The 16,098-nt window shown below is 50.7% G+C and overlaps 1 protein-coding gene across 8 annotated transcripts in view; it reads right to left on the bottom strand.

The window, feature by feature from the left end:
* col11a2 (collagen, type XI, alpha 2) overlaps positions 1 to 16,098 on the bottom strand; it is a 75,969-nt gene that overhangs the window by 4,840 nt on the left and 55,031 nt on the right. For all 8 annotated transcript variants that reach the window (XM_060043741.1, XM_060043742.1, XM_060043743.1 and 5 more), the window contains 27 exons: positions 15,966 to 16,019; positions 15,710 to 15,763; positions 15,318 to 15,362; positions 15,075 to 15,128; positions 14,909 to 14,953; positions 14,739 to 14,792; positions 13,592 to 13,645; positions 12,905 to 12,958; positions 11,767 to 11,964; positions 11,236 to 11,289; positions 9,935 to 10,042; positions 9,333 to 9,440; positions 8,863 to 8,916; positions 8,716 to 8,769; positions 8,486 to 8,593; positions 7,066 to 7,119; positions 6,319 to 6,372; positions 6,099 to 6,152; positions 5,615 to 5,668; positions 5,423 to 5,530; positions 4,952 to 5,005; positions 3,672 to 3,725; positions 3,117 to 3,170; positions 2,381 to 2,434; positions 1,945 to 2,052; positions 1,344 to 1,397; positions 927 to 1,088 (listed from right to left, as the gene is read on the bottom strand). In XM_060043741.1, coding sequence (XP_059899724.1) covers positions 927 to 1,088; positions 1,344 to 1,397; positions 1,945 to 2,052; positions 2,381 to 2,434; positions 3,117 to 3,170; positions 3,672 to 3,725; positions 4,952 to 5,005; positions 5,423 to 5,530; positions 5,615 to 5,668; positions 6,099 to 6,152; positions 6,319 to 6,372; positions 7,066 to 7,119; positions 8,486 to 8,593; positions 8,716 to 8,769; positions 8,863 to 8,916; positions 9,333 to 9,440; positions 9,935 to 10,042; positions 11,236 to 11,289; positions 11,767 to 11,964; positions 12,905 to 12,958; positions 13,592 to 13,645; positions 14,739 to 14,792; positions 14,909 to 14,953; positions 15,075 to 15,128; positions 15,318 to 15,362; positions 15,710 to 15,763; positions 15,966 to 16,019 — 1,962 coding nt within the window. The remainder of the gene's footprint in view (positions 1 to 926; positions 1,089 to 1,343; positions 1,398 to 1,944; positions 2,053 to 2,380; positions 2,435 to 3,116; positions 3,171 to 3,671; positions 3,726 to 4,951; positions 5,006 to 5,422; positions 5,531 to 5,614; positions 5,669 to 6,098; positions 6,153 to 6,318; positions 6,373 to 7,065; positions 7,120 to 8,485; positions 8,594 to 8,715; positions 8,770 to 8,862; positions 8,917 to 9,332; positions 9,441 to 9,934; positions 10,043 to 11,235; positions 11,290 to 11,766; positions 11,965 to 12,904; positions 12,959 to 13,591; positions 13,646 to 14,738; positions 14,793 to 14,908; positions 14,954 to 15,074; positions 15,129 to 15,317; positions 15,363 to 15,709; positions 15,764 to 15,965; positions 16,020 to 16,098) is intronic.

Here is a 16,098-nt window from a genome sequence, read left to right as displayed (position 1 = left end):
GGGGGTCTAGACACACTGTGAGGTCAGGGGTCAGACTGGGGGGGTCTAGACTCAGGGTCAGGGGTCAGACTGGGGGGGTCTAGACACACTGTGAGGTCAGGGGTCAGACTGGGGGGGGGTCTAGACACTGGGAGGTCAGGGGTCAGACTGGGGGGGTCTAGACACACTGTGAGGTCAGGGGTCAGACTGGGGGGGTCTAGACACTGGGAGGTCAGGGGTCAGACTGGGGGGGTCTAGACACTGGGAGGTCAGGGGTCAGACTGGGGGGGTCTAGACACACTGTGAGGTCAGGGGTCAGACTGGGGGGGGGTCTAGACACACTGTGAGGTCAGGGGTCAGACTGGGGGGGTCTAGACTCAGGGTCAGGGGTCAGACTGGGGGGGTCTAGACACACGTGGAGGTCAGGGGTCAGACTGGGGGGGTCTAGACACACGTGGAGGTCAGGGGTCAGACTGGGGGGGTCTAGACACACTGTGAGGTCAGGGGTCAGACTGGGGGGGTCTAGACACACTGTGAGGTCAGGGGTCAGACTGGGGGGGTCTAGACACTGGGAGGTCAGGGGTCAGACTGGGGGGGTCTAGACACACTGTGAGGTCAGGGGTCAGACTGGGGGGGTCTAGACACTGGGAGGTCAGGGGTCAGACTGGGGGGGTCTAGACACACTGTGAGGTCAGGGGTCAGACTGGGGGGGTCTAGACACACTGTGAGGTCAGGGGTCAGACTGGGGGGGGTCTAGACACTGGGAGGTCAGGGGTCAGACTGGGGGGGTCTAGACTCAGGGTCAGGGGTCAGACTGGGGGGGTCTAGACACACGTGGAGGTCAGGGGTCAGACTAAGGGGGGTCTAGACTCAGGACCATAGGGTCAGGGGTCAGACTCAGGGGGGTCTCGACTCAGGATCACAGGTCCAGGGTGGGGGTGACCTACGGTCTCTCCCTTGGGTCCCCCGGTGCCGTGGGAGCCGCTCATGCCCCGGTCTCCCTTCTCGCCCTGCTCCCCGGGGGGTCCGATCAGACCGATCAGACCCGGGTGACCCTTCACTCCCTTGGAGCCTGGATCTCCTCTCAGCCCCGGCAGACCAGGAGGACCCTGCAGGAGGAGGAGGAGGAGGAGGAGGAGAGGGTAGAGGAGAGACGTGGTTAACATGTGTTCTGTGCACCCTCGCCAACGTCCTGTCGTGCACCACCACGAAACCTCTGCACACGTCCACCGGGCCGGCTGGAGCTCTCACGTTGTGTTCAGCAAAACTACAGGAAGTGCATCTAGAAACAGGAAGCGTTCTGAAGGACCGGTCGGTCCTCTGTTCTGCTGACGGGGGCGAGGACGAGGAGGTGGAGGACTTACCAGAGGTCCTGGAGGTCCCTTCTGTCCGGCCAGGCCAGGAGACCCCTGCTCCCCCTGCAACACATCAGCACGAGCGCACGTCAACTCCCACAATGCAGCACTCTCTGCTCTCTCTCTAAGCCCCCCTGTAGCTCGCCATCTTCACTTTAAAGTTACAAAAAATTGTTAACACTACTGAAAGCAACTAGACTCAAAACTCACTTGTCCAGAGTTCGCCCAGACTTTGAATAGCCCCCCCCCCCCTTATCCCCCTACCTCCCAAACCCTCTTACGCCACTATTGTACGTTGTTTGTGCTGGCACTTAAAAATAGTACTTATCATCGTGTAGAATCTCATCCTAGCTATCTCTGTGGGAGACGGGGAACGGGTTAACCTAGTGATGGTTGGTGATCGGCACTTGGTTCCAGGAGCATCCTCACTGCACCCACAGAGACATATGGTTGTTTCTCTTTCTTCTGACAAATGGACTTATTGTAATTCGCTTTGGATGAAAGCTTCTGCTAAACGCCCTGAATGTAAACTGAAACTGAGACACGTACAACCAAACGCAAAACAAGCGGGGAAGATGAAACAGACGACGAATCCCGACAAAGTACTGACCACGGATCCGGGCAGGCCCCTGAGGCCCTCGGTTCCGGGCTTCCCTAGCTGTCCCTGGGGCCCCACGGGGCCCGTCTTTCCTGGGGCGCCGACAGCGCCGGAGTCTCCCTGCAGAGAGAGAGGAAACATCGCAGTGAAACGTTAACACCGTAGGCCGCGAGCACATCGATGAATCTGTTCTGGATCCACACACACAACCATGCAAAGCCCCCCCGTCGGGTAACACGCAGTCTTCCTCTGGTTCAATGTACGTAGAAACTGAGTCAAACTTCGGAAGTATTCCGAAGAAAGGAGGAGGGACTGAGGAGTTGTGATGTCACCAAAGGGTGTGGGTTGCGCGGAAACTGTGGAAGCCCCTTAAAGGCGTTGGTCTGGCCGCTGCCTGGCTCTTAGATCAAAACGACCTTGCAGCAGAGATTGACCTTTGAACCCTCACCTTGGTTCCCTTCTCCCCCTGTCTTCCTTCGGGTCCTTTGGTTCCGGCAGGGCCCTGGGAGATCAGACACAAGAACAGAGTGAGACGGGAAAATGATCAAAGAATGTATCACAGTGAGACTTCTTGTTGTCTGAAAAGCGAGATGAAAGATAAAGTTTGATTGACCAAATTAAGGATTACGGTTGACAGTCTTGGCGTCGCTGCTCTAGAGCCTCTCTACTCCACGCAATAACAAGGGCTTCACCGATCGACGTTCTAGAGTCTTCAGGAAGGACTCCTGAACCTCACTGGTCGACCGTTCTAGAGCACAACGTTCTAGGGTCTTCAGGAAGAACTCTTGAACCTCACTGGTCGACCGCTCTAAAGCACAACGTTCTAGAGTCTTCAGGAAGGACGCCCGAACCTCACTGGTCGACCGCTCTAAAGCACAACGTTCTAGGGTCTTCAGGAAGGACTCTTGAACCTCACCGGTCGACCGTTCTAGAGCACAACGTTCTAGGGTCTTCAGGAAGGACTCCTGAACCTCACCGGTCGACCGTTCTAGAGCACAACGTTCTAGGGTCTTCAGGAAGGACTCTTGAACCTCACCGGTCGACCGTTCTAGAGCACAATGTTCTAGGGTCTTAAGGAAGGACTCTTGAACCTCATTGGTCGACCGTTCTAGAGCACAATGTTCTAGGGTCTTAAGGAAGGACTCCTGATCCTCACTGGTTGACCCAAAAAAAAAAAAACCTACCCTCTTCCCAAGAGGTCCAGGGGGTCCGTTCTCTCCGGTGGGTCCCGGGGAACCCTGCACCACAGAGGGGAAGTGAGTAGAACAACGATGACCAACAACAGGAAGTGACATCACAAATACAAACAGGACATGAGTCAGGTTTAAATACCAGTACATGATGTTAGCAAGTACAACAGCTCAGTACACAATAACTATAGTTAGACGGTAAAAGCATGACAGTAAAACATAACAAAGGTATCTATGCTGTATTAGTCAATACAGCATAACAATAGTGTCGCCAGTAAAACATAACTATAGTATGTGTAGTCAATAAAACAGCTTTAGTATGAGTAGTAAAACAACAAAGGTATATCTGCACGATATTAGTCATTAAAGTATAACAATAGTGTCTGAAGTCAGAAATCATAACCCTAGTATGACTATTCAGTAAAAAATAACCATAGTGTGTGTAGTCAGTAAAACATAGTTATATTGTGGTCAGTGAAACAGCCATTGTACATGAACATGCTGTAGCTATGATAAATGTGAGCTAAAGTAAAGTTAGAGGAAACTCACAGCTTCTCCTTGCTCTCCGTCCTCTCCTCTGTCTCCCTTGGCTCCGTCCTGACCCTAAGGGAACGCAAGAAGACTCAGCACCAGCTAACTCATCAAGGTCTGAGACTAGGGAGACTCAGCACCAGCTAACTCATCAAGGTCTGAGCCTAAGGAGACTCAACACCAGCTAACTCATCAAGGTCTGAGCCTAGGGAGACTCAGCACCAGCTAACTCATCAGGGTCTGAGCCTAGGGAGACTCAACACCAGCTAACTCATCAAGGTCTGAGCTTAGGGAGACTCAACACCAGCTAACTCATCAGGGTCTGAGCCTAGGGAGACTCAACACCAGCTAACTCATCAGGGTCTGAGCCTAGGGAGACTCAGCACCAGCTAACTCATCAAGGTCTGAGCCTAGGGAGACTCAACACCAGCTAACTCATCAGGGTCTGAGCCTAGGGAGACTCAACACCAGCTAACTCATCAGGGTCTGAGCCTAGGGAGACTCAACACCAGCTAACTCATCAGGGTCTGAGCCTAGGGAGACTCAACACCAGCTAACTCATCAGGGTCTGAGCCTAGGGAGACTCAGCACCAGCTAACTCATCAAGGTCTGAGCCTAGGGAGACTCAGCACCAGCTAACTCATCAAGGTCTGAGCCTAGGGAGACTCAACACCAGCTAACTCATCAAGGTCTGAGCCTAGGGAGACTCAACACCAGCTAACTCATCAAGGTCTGAGCCTAGGGAGACTCAACACCAGCTAACTCATCAAGGTCTGAGCCTGAACATAGTTATTGTTTACATTATTTAGTTAAGATACCAAACAGGGACTAAGTACGGTAATAAGCATGGACTAGTTAAGGTGTTTAACATGGACTAGTTAAGGTATTTAACAGGGACTAATTAAGGTAATTAACATAGGCTGGTTAAGGTAATCAGCAGGGACTAGTTAACAGACTAGTTAAGGTAATTAACAGGGACTAGTTAGGGTAACTAACCGGGACTATTCAAGGTAATTAACAGACTTGTTAAGGTAATTACCAGGGACTAGTTAGGGTAACTAACAGGGACTAGTTAGGGTAACTAACAGGGACTAGTTAAGGAAATCAACAAGGACTAGTTAAGGTAATTAACAGGGACTAGTTAAGGTTATCAGGAGGAACCAGTTAAGGTTATCAAGAGGGAATAGTTAAGGTAATTAACAGGGACTAGTTAAAGTTGTCAGGAGGGACTAGTTAAGGTTATCAAGAGGGACTAGTTAAGGTAGTAGCTGACCGGTAAAGAGAGGGTTAGAACTTACTCTGGGTCCGAGCTCTCCGGGGGGTCCGGGGTCGCCAGGGAAACCAACGGGACCCTGAAGGGATGGACCACGTCAACACACCATCGCCATGACATCATCACTCCTCACCATCACCATGACATCATCACACCTCACCATCGCCATGACATCATCACGCCTCACCATCACCATGACATCATCACACCTCACCATCACCATGACATCATCACACCTCACCATCACAATGACATCATCACTCCTCACCATCACCATGACATCATCACACCTCACCATCACAATGACATCATCACTCCTCACCATCACCATGACATCATCACTCCTCACCATCACCATGACATCATCACTCCTCACCATCACAATGACATCATCACACCTCACCATCGTCATGACGACTTCACCTTGTATAGTGTGTGTGTGTGTGTGTGTGTGTGTGTGTGTGTGTGTGTGTGTGTGTGTGTGTGTGTGTGTTACCGGGTTTCCTTTAGGTCCGTCGTCTCCTGGTCTTCCTCGTCCTCCGGATGGACCGGATAGTCCCGGTTGCCCCGACTCTCCCTTCTCCCCTCGCTCTCCACGGGGACCCTGCCATTGGGCCAAAGCACTGTCAGTCACCTCTGTGGACCAATCAGGGCCCTCTCATGGTGTTAGGGGGGCGGGGACACTCACCTTCTTCCCTGGCTCTCCTCCAATACCCGGGGGTCCGCCCTCACCCGCCTCTCCCTGTCAGACACACGGCGTAGCGTAGCATAGGGTAGCATAGCATCGCGTGTAGCGTAGCATAGGGTAGCATAGCGTCGCGCAGATCATAGCATAGCATGTCATAGCATATGGGGGAGCAGAATAGAGTGCAAAAGTATAGTGTAGCATAGGGCGTAGCATATAGCATAGCATAGCATGTGGTGGAGTAGAATACAATAGAATGGAAGTAGAAACAGCATAGCATCGCGTAGGGCAGAAGAGCATAGAATAGCACAGGAGAGAAAGAAATGCATCACGTTAATATCAATTACGAACGTCATAATGTATGTAACAAATAGTATATAGTATAATACTGTATGCTATGTAAAACATGGTATATAGTATAATGTATACTGTATGTAACATTGTTTATAGCCTACAGTTGAGTGTATGTGAGCTGTGGTGTGCGTACCTTCTCTCCCAGGGGTCCAGGGTTACCTATCCCACCGGGGGGTCCTTGGGGACCCTGAGATTGGGCGGGGGGGCGAGGGGGAGGGGGGGGGGGGAGAAAACGAGGCGTTACTTCATCAACACACCACCGTTAGCATCGTATCCTAGCGTAGCTTCACAGAGGTCATAGGTCAACAGAGAACACCAACAGGATGACCTGAGAAGGACCGGTCGGTACTCACATCAGCGCCGCTGGAACCAGCAGGGCCGCGGGGGCCAGGGGGTCCGGGGGGGCCCTGCAACACAGACACACGCTAGCTCACAGCGCTAGGTCACGTAGCATGGCTCACAGCCCCAGGTCACGTAGCATGGCTAACATCGCTAGGTTATGTAGCATGGCTCACATTGCTAGGTTATGTAGCATGGCTCACAGCGCAAGTTCCCGTAGCATGGCTCACAGCGCTAGGTTATATAGCATGGCTAACATTTCTAGGTTACGTAACATGGCTAACATTGCTAGGTTATGCAGCATCGCTCACATCTCTAGGTTATGTAGAATGGCTAACATCGCTAGGTTGTATAGCATGGCTCACATGGCTAGGACACGTAGCATGGCTCACATTGCTAGGTTATATAGCATGGCTCCCAGCGCTAGGTTATGTAGCATGGCTAACATTTATAGGTCACGTAGTATGGCAAACATCACTGGGTTATGTAGCACGGCTAATATTGCTAGCTTACATAGCATGGCTCACATTGCTAGGTTATATAGCATGGCTAACATCGCTAGGTTATGTAGCATGGCTCATATCGCTAGGTTACGTAGCATGGCTCATATGCTCGGCAACAGAGCACAGCTAATATACTAGGCTACCCGCCATGACTATTATCAATAGACTACACAGCATTGGTAATATTATAGGCTACACAGAGTTCCCAGGGCTGACCCCCTTCTCTCCCAGTACTACAGACCAGGGCGGGGTACGTACCATGGGTCCAACATCGCCGGTCTCACCCTTCTCTCCGGAGGGTCCTGGAAGGCCCTGTTGGCAAGAACACACACATGAACCCCTGCTCACTGGGAACGAACTGGGATAAAGGATGTAGCTGTGATAAAGGACAGACTGTGGCTGTGAAAGAGGACAGACTGTGGCTGTGATGGAGAACAGACTGTGATAGAGGACAGACTGTAGCTGTGATAGAGGACAGACTGTGATAAAGGACAGACTGTAGCTGTGATAGAGGACAGACTGTGATAAAGGACAGACTGTAGCTGTGATAGAGGACAGACTGTAGCTGTGATAGAGGACAGACTGTAGCTGTGATAGAGGACAGACTGTAGCTGTGATAGAGGACAGACTGTGATAGAGGACAGACTGTAGCTGTGATAGAGGACAGACTGTAGCTGTGATAGAGGACAGACTGTAGCTGTGATAGAGGACAGACTGTAGCTGTGATAGAGGCAGACTGTAGCTGTGATAAAGGACAGACTGTAGCTGTGATAGAGGACAGACTGTAGCTGTGATAGAGGACAGACTGTAGCTGTGATAGAGGACAGACTGTAGCTGTGATAGAGGACAGACTGTAGCTGTGATAGAGGACAGACTGTAGCTGTGATAGAGGACAGACTGTGATAGAGGACAGACTGTAGCTGTGATAGAGGACAGACTGTAGCTGTGATAGAGGACAGACTGTAGCTGTGATAGAGGACAGACTGTAGCTGTGATAGAGGACAGACTGTAGCTGTGATAGAGGACAGACTGTAGCTGTGATAGAGGACAGACTGTAGCTGTGATAGAGGACAGACTGTAGCTGTGATAGAGGCAGACTGTAGCTGTGATAAAGGACAGACTGTAGCTGTGATAGAGGACAGACTGTAGCTGTGATGGAGGACAGACTGCAGCTGTGATAGAGGACAGACTGTGATAGAGGACAGACTGTAGCTGTGATAGAGGACAGACTGTGATAGAGGACAGACTGTAGCTGTGATAGAGGACGGACTGTAGCTGTGATAGAGGACAGACTGTGATAGAGGACAGACTGTAGGTGTGATAGAGGACAGACTGTAGCTGTGATAGAGGACGGACTGTAGCTGTGATAGAGGACAGACTGTAGCTGTGATGGAGGACAGACTGCAGCTGTGATAGAGGACGGACTGTAGCTGTGATAGAGGACAGACTGTGATGAAGGACAGACTGTGACGAAGGACAGACTGTAGCTGTGATAAAGGACAGACTGTGATGAAGGACAGACTGTGACAATGGACAGACTGTAGCTGTGATGAATACCAGCCTAACTGTGATAAAGCCCAGCCTAACTGTTATAAAGCCCAGCCTAACTGTTAAAAAGCTCAGCCTAACTGTGATAAAGCCCAGCCTAACTGTGATAAAGCCCAGCCTAACTACACACCTGTAGTCCGATGGGTCCGGGGGCCCCGGGGAACCCTCTGGAGCCTTCGTCTCCCTTGGAGCCGAACGGCCCCTGCTGGCCCCTGAGTCCCAGCTCTCCGTCGGCTCCCTGTCGGGCCCCGGCGAGGCACAAGAGTCCGTTAGTCGCTGAACACCAGTACTCTGCTGTACTGAGGGGCCCTCAACCAATGAGGGGCCCCCAATGGTTCTGCTGGGTGCGTCGTTACTCACAGCGGATCCAGGCTGGCCCACGGGGCCCAAAGGTCCTGGTGGTCCGGGAGGGCCCTGTCCGCAACACAAACACAATCAGTACCGGGTCAGAACCCCCCCCCCCCCTTCTCCCCCCCCATCCCGTCTTAAAGCAGCACTAGGACTCACGTGCTCGCCCTTGCCTCCCTTCGCCCCCTTCTGGCCGTGCTCTCCAACTTCACCCTGGAGGGACAACAACACAAACAACGTGAACAAACAACACAAACACACAAAACGCAATGCACACTATGCAGCCCATAACACAACATTGACGGAGCACACACACACATACACGCACCACAGGACAAACGACACAACAAACGACAGTATAGTATAACGACAAAAATATATTCAAAAAAGCTGTCAAGTTTAGCGAGGTACGTCAAGCTTACGAGGTACGTCAAGTTTAGCGAGGTACGTCGAGCTTAGCGTGGTACGTCGAGCTTAGCGAGGTACGTCGAGCTTAGCGAGGTACGTCGAGCTTAGCAAGGTACGTCGAGTTTAGCGAGGTACGTCGAGCTTAGCGAGGTACGTCAAGCCTAGTGAGGTACGTCTGGGTTTATAATATCGATCTAGTTCAGAGTGGTTCTGGTACTGGCCTTGTCTCCGTCCTCCCCGGGCACCCCAGGGGTTCCTGCGGCTCCGGGCAGACCAACGGGTCCCTGGACTCCATCTCGTCCTGCTGGCCCCAGAGGACCCTTCTCACCCTGAGAGACACACAACCGCCTGTTAGCGCTACCACTTCCTGCCAGCGCTACCACTTCCTGCCAGCGCTCAGACTTCCTGCCAGCGCTAGGACTTCCTGCCAGCGCTAGGACTTCCTGTCAGCGCTAGGACTTCCTGTCAACTCTACAGCTGCCTTTCAGCAGTAGAGTTTAAAACTTAAAACTTCCTGTTAGCAGTTTGACTATCGCAATTACTGAACTAACTGTCATTTATGAAATGTACTGTCACTAACACAATATTCCCTGTTAGCAGTTCAACTTCTCGTTCACAGTTTTGCTTCCTGTTAGCGGTCAAACATCATATTCACTGTTGGACTTAGTGTTAGCTATTGAACATCCTGTTATCTATTGAACATCCTGTTATCAGTTGAACTTCCGGTTATCAGTTGAACTTTCTGTTATCTATTGAACATCCTGTTATCAGTTGAACTTCCTGTTATCAGTTGAACTTCCTGTTGAATCCTTCCTGTACTCACAGGTCCTCCTTTCTCCCCAGCGTTTCCGGGGGGCCCCTGGGGGCCTGGTCGGCCGGGGGGTCCGATGGGGCCAGCGGTGCCGGCGCCTCCTCTCTCTCCGGGGGACCCCTGGAGACACAACCCCAGAACCACAGGTGAGACCCCGCCCCCACGCCAACGGCAGAACCTCCCTCCACAACGGGCTTCAGAGGAAGGATGAACGGCACCCAACATGGTGGTCATCATACCGGGCGACTGGAGGGTCTACTGCTGCTACTGAGACTATTCACTGTTCAGTCAACAGCCAGACCCTCGTAACCACGGTGACTGGAGGGTCTACTGCTGCTACTGAGACTATTCACTGTTCAGTCAACAGCCAGACCCTCGTAACCACGGTGACTGGAGGGTCTACTGCTACTACTGAGACTATTCACTGTTCAGTCAACAGCCAGACCCTCGTAACCACGGTGACTGGAGGGTCTACTGCTGCTACTGAGACTATTCACTGTTCAGTCAACAGCCAGACCCTCGTAACCACGGTGACTGGAGGGTGTACTGCTGCTACTGAGACTATTCACTGTTCAGTCAACAGCCAGACCCTCGTAACCACGGTGACTGGAGGGTCTACTGCTACTACTGAGACTATTCACTGTTCAGTCAACAGCCAGACCCTCGTAACCACGGTGACTGGAGGGTCTACTGCTGCTACTGAGACTATTCACTGTTCAGTCAACAGCCAGACCCTCGTAACCACGGTGACTGGAGGGTCTACTGCTGCTACTGAGACTATTCACTGTTCAGTCAACAGCCAGACCCTCGTAACCACGGTGACTGGAGGGTCTACTGCTACTACTGAGACTATTCACTGTTCAGTCAACAGCCAGACCCTCGTAACCACGGTGACTGGAGGGTCTACTGCTGCTACTGAGACTATTCACTGTTCAGTCAACACCCAGACCCTCGTAACCACGGTGACTGGAGGGTCTACTGCTGCTACTGAGACTATTCACTGTTCAGTCAACAGCCAGACCCTCGTAACCACGGTGACTGGAGAACTTCCAACACGCTATGGACATCGGGGAATCGAACATAAAAGTATTTTTGTGTGATTATTATTCTTGATTAGACAACTGTTTTGATTAGACAACAGTCTTGTAGAGGCAATAGTCCTGGTAAAACAACAGTCTTGTCCAGAAAACCGTCTCATAGTAACAACAGTCTTGTTTAAACAACAGTCTTGTTTGGACAACAGTGTTGTGGAGACAGGTTGACGGGGTCTGGTCTGGAGTTAGGGGTGGGGGGGGGGTTCTGTCAGGACGTACCGCGGGTCCAGGGGGTCCAGCAGGTCCTTCGCTTCCCTTCAAACCACCGCCTCCCTGGGGAACGAAACACCAAGAGATTAACACAGATTACAGATTATACTCCTGTAGTTTTAATATCACCCAGATTCAAAATCCTGTAGTTTTAATATCACCCATATTACAGATTATAATCCTGTAGTTTTATTATCACCCAGATTAAAGATTATAATCCTGTATTTTTAATAGCACCCAGATTACAGATTATAAACCTATATTTCAATAGCACCAAGATTACAGATTATAATCCTGTATTTTTAATAGCACCCAGATTACAGATTATAATCCTATATTTTTTATAGCACCCAGATTACAGATTATAATCCTGTAACTTTAACAGCACCGAGATTACAGATTTTAAGATTGTAGCCTGACTACAGTCATGGCCTGTCCCTCTCCATAGACCCAGCCTGACTACAGTCATGGCCTGTCCCTCTCCATAGACCCAGCCTGACTACAGTCATGGCCTGTCCCTCTCCATAGACCCAGACTCACGGGGGTGCCGGGCAGGCCTCGCTCCCCAGGGAAGCCCCTCAGGCCTGCGGGTCCGTCCTTGCCAGGGCCTCCTGCTGGACCGGGGTCTCCCTTGGTGCCCTCTTTCCCTGAAGGTCCTGACAGACCCTGCTCCCCAGGGGGTCCCGGGGGCCCTGGGTGGCCCCGCTCTCCCAATGGACCGGTCTCTCCTGATGGGCCCTGGGGGGACGGAGGGGAGGGTGGAGGGGGAGGAGGAAGAGGAGAGGGGGAGAGGAGGAAGAGGAAGAGGAGAGGGGGAGAGGTGGAGGAAGAGGAGGAAGAGGAGGAGGAAGAGGAGGAAGAGGAGAGGAGGAAGAGGAGGAGAGGAGGAAGAGGAGGAGAGGAGGTGGAGAGGGGGGGGAAGAGGAGGAGGAAGAGGAGGAGGAAGATGAGGAGAGATGGAGGAAGAGGAGGAGGAGAGATGGAGGAAGAGGAGGAGGAAGAGGAGGAAGAGGAGGGGAGATGGAGGAAGAGGAGGAGGAAGAGGAGGAGAGATGGAGGAGGAAGAGGAGGAGAGATGGAGGAAGAAGAGGAGGAAGAGGAGGGGAGATGGAGGAAGAGGAGGAGGAAGAGGAGGAAGAGGAGGGGAGATGGAGGAGGAAGAGGAGGAGAGATGGAGGAAGAGGAGGAGAGATGGAGGAGGAAGAGGAGGAGAGATGGAGGAAGAGGAGGAGAGATGGAGGAAGAGGAGGAGAGATGGAGGAGGAGGAGGAGGAGAGATGGAGGAGGAGGAGGAGGAGGAGAGATGGAGGAAGAGGAGGAGAGATGGAGGAGGAGAGGAGGAGAGATGGAGGAAGAGTAGGAGAGATGGAGGAGGAAGAGGAGGAGAGATGGAGGAAGAGGAGGAGAGATGGAGGAAGAGGAGGAGAGATGGAGGAAGAGGAGGAGAGGTTGAGGAAGAGGAGGAGAGATGGAGGAGGAAGAGGAGGAGAGATGGAGGAGGAAGAGGAGGAGAGATGGAGGAAGAGGAGAGATGGAGGAGGAGGAGAGGTGGAAGAGGAGGGCAAGTTGACGAATGAGTCCATAAGAGCAGCAGTGTAGTCTACTAGTCTAATAATACACGACTGCCAGTGGTGAAGATAAAGTAAAATGATATAAGATAGAACCTTCTGGAACGTACCTGAGGTCCGACAACTCCAGGGGGTCCTGGTGGTCCCACTTTACCTTGGAAACCCTGAGGAGCAGAACGCACTCAGAACACACCTTCACCTGGTTTAGGCCCAATCCCATTTCTACCCCTTACCCCTTCCCCTTGCCCTTCCCCTTACCCTTAACCCTTACCCTTGCCCCTTCAAAACAAGGGGGAGGGGTAAGGGGAAGGGGTAAGGGGGAGAATTGGGATTGGGGCTTAATATACCTCCACCTAACCTAGAATACACCATAAACTAATATATAATACGCCATGAACTAACCTATGATATACTTTACCCCTGAAGACCAGAATACAGTCAGAATAGACATTCAACTGGTATAGCTTAAACTAACCTAGAATATACCATAAACTAATTTATGATATACTTAACCCCTAAAGACCAGAATAGAGGTACCAGAGTTAACCTTCATCTGGTTTAACATACCTTCAACTCATTATGTATACCTCAAACATGTATAAACACCTTAACCGCATCTACCTTAAACTAATATATAATATAGCTTCAACTCATGTACATAATATACCATCCACTGATGCATGTTACACCTTAAAGTTACATAATGTACCTTAAATGTGAATATAATTATCCTTCAACAAACCCAACAGATCTTAGACCCTGGAGGATGAACTACAAGGCACTTATTGAAGCCTCACCACTTCTCCTCTCTGTCCTGGGTGACCGGGCAGTCCGTCTTTCCCTGGAGGGCCCTGAAAGAACAACAGCATGGCGTCACAGACCACTCAGACCCCTGGATCCATGATGGGGAGCCTAGCCAGGACTACTGAACACTGAACTGCACTTTGGGATGTCAGAATCTGACAAGGTTTAAGTCTTAGTCCAAGTTTGAATTAGTTCCACTTGTGTTTGAAGAAGTTTGGTGTTGAGGAATACATTTAGAAGGACACCCCCAACCCTTAAACTACTACTCCAAATCTCCAGCCAAATACACAAAGCTTTAAAAGTCAGATGAGATGTAAATATGGACGCAATTTTCCCTCTATGGGTCCAAAGTGTGGACTAGATATGTTATAAGTAGTTTGGTACCTTAGCTTGGTCAAGTCATTTCATGTAGTTTAGTTTTGTGTTTAAGTGTGTATTTTAAGTGTGGATTAGTCATGTCATGAGTAGTTTGTGTTTAAGTGTGTATTTTAAGTATTGATTAGTCATGTCATGAGTAGTTTGGTGTCTAAGCTTGTGTTTAAGCGTGGACAAGACAGGTCATGTTATGTGTGTTTAAGAACAAGCGTGTGTTTAAACGTGTTTGTTTAAGAGTGTGTTTAAGAGGTTGTTTAAGAGTGTGGGTTTAAGCGTGTTTGTTTAAACTTATTTAAGCATGTGTTTAAGCGTGTGTTTAAGCGTGTGTTTAAGCGTGTGTTAAAGTGTGCATTTAATTGTGTGCTTAAGTGTGTGTGTAAGTGTCTGTGTTTAGGTGCGTGTTTAAGCGCGTGTGTTTAAGGCTGTGTTTAAGCGTGTGTGTTTAAGCGTGTGTGTTTAAGGGTGTGTTTAAATGTGTGTGTTTAAGCGTGTGTTTAAGCGTGTGTTTAAGCGTGTGTTTAAGCGTGTGTTTAAGTGTGCGTTTAAGCGTGTGTTTAAGTGTGTGTTTAACCAGCGTTTAAGCATGTGTGCCAAGGCTTGTGTGTTTAGGCGTGGGTTCAAGCGGATGTTTAAGTGTGTCTGTTTAATCTGTGTCTAAGCGTGTGTGTCTAGGAGTATGTTTTTAAGCGTGTGTTTAACCAGTGTTTAAGCATGTGGTTAAATGCGTGTTTAGGCGTGTGTCTGAGCGTTTAAGCGGGGTCTTACGGGAGGTCCTTTGGGTCCGGGGAATCCGTTGGCTCCCTGGGCGCCGGGCAGACCCTGAGAACACAAAGCAGTTTAGTGTTACAGCGACTCAGCGTTCTAGCGTTACAGTGAATCAGCGTTTATTATGAGGGCCGAAAACGAGTGTGAGGAAGAAGGGGTCCGACACCTACCCTCTCTCCTAGTGGTCCGTGGGGTCCGTCACTTCCTGAGGTTCCCTGGAAAACAAGATGGAGGGGAGCTTAAGAGACGGGGTAAAAAGAGCGATGTAACGAAGTTGTAGCGTGATGAAGAGGATGTCGTGAACTATGGTTTATAACTCGTGATGGAAGGGCGTACCTTGGCTCCGGATTTACCGGTACCCCCCCTTGGCCCTCTCTGTCCTCTGGGTCCCTGAGAGAGAGAGAGAGAGAGAGAGAGAGAGAGAGAGAGAGAGAGAGAGAGAGAGAGAGAGAGAGAGAGAGAGAGAGAGAGATGGATGGACAAAATAAAGAAATAGTTAGTGAGTGAATGCTTGGGTTTTTAACGAACCATTCATTTGTTGTTAAAAAATCGAAATGGATGGATGAATAATCTCCGTACCGTTGGTCCTCTCTGTCCTCGTGGTCCAGCTTTGCCGCCCAGACCCTGAGGAGAGACAAGAAGAACTCATGATCCTGGTGGATCTCCCTCTACCCAGATCCTATACATCAAGACCTCATTCTGAGGCAGCCGTTTGATTGGCTGCCATCCTTGATTGACTCCAAGAAGGATGTCCCGCCCATTTCCTTTTTTTGACCTCCCTGCATTCATTTCTGCACAGGTTCCTCGGACTAAGTCTCCACCCCCGCACCTCCACCCTCCCACCAGACCTCCAACCCCCCCCTCAGACCTCCACCCCCCCCCTCAGACCTCCACCCCCCCCCCGGGGGTCTGAGGGGGAGGTGGCACCCCAGACACGCGTCAGCCAGCTGGTGTCATCGGCCCGTACTCACCCTGGCTCCCTTCTCTCCGTTTGACCCGGGGAACCCAGGGAATCCAAGAGAACCCTGGAGAACATGGAAAAGAGGGGAATGAGTGGATGAATCCAGACAGGGGAGTGAGAGTGAATGAAATGTAGAGGGGGAGGAATTATTAATGAGTGAATAACTTGAGTAAGTGAGGGGGTGAATGAAATGAATGAGGAAAGTGAGGGAGTGAAGTGAATGACTGAATGAGTAAGTGAGTGAGTGAAGTGAGGGGAAGTCGTACCTTCGGCCCTTGTCTTCCAGGATAACCAGGAAGGCCGGGAACGCCAAGTTTACCCTGGAATCAGACGATCAGGATAAACGATGAGACAAGGTAAAGGCATCAATCAATCAATCAATATATATATATATTAGGG

This window comes from Gadus macrocephalus, chromosome 22 (assembly GCF_031168955.1).
Source record: "Gadus macrocephalus chromosome 22, ASM3116895v1".
NCBI lineage: Eukaryota > Metazoa > Chordata > Actinopteri > Gadiformes > Gadidae > Gadus > Gadus macrocephalus.
This window is presented reverse-complemented; position numbering and strand designations above follow the sequence as displayed.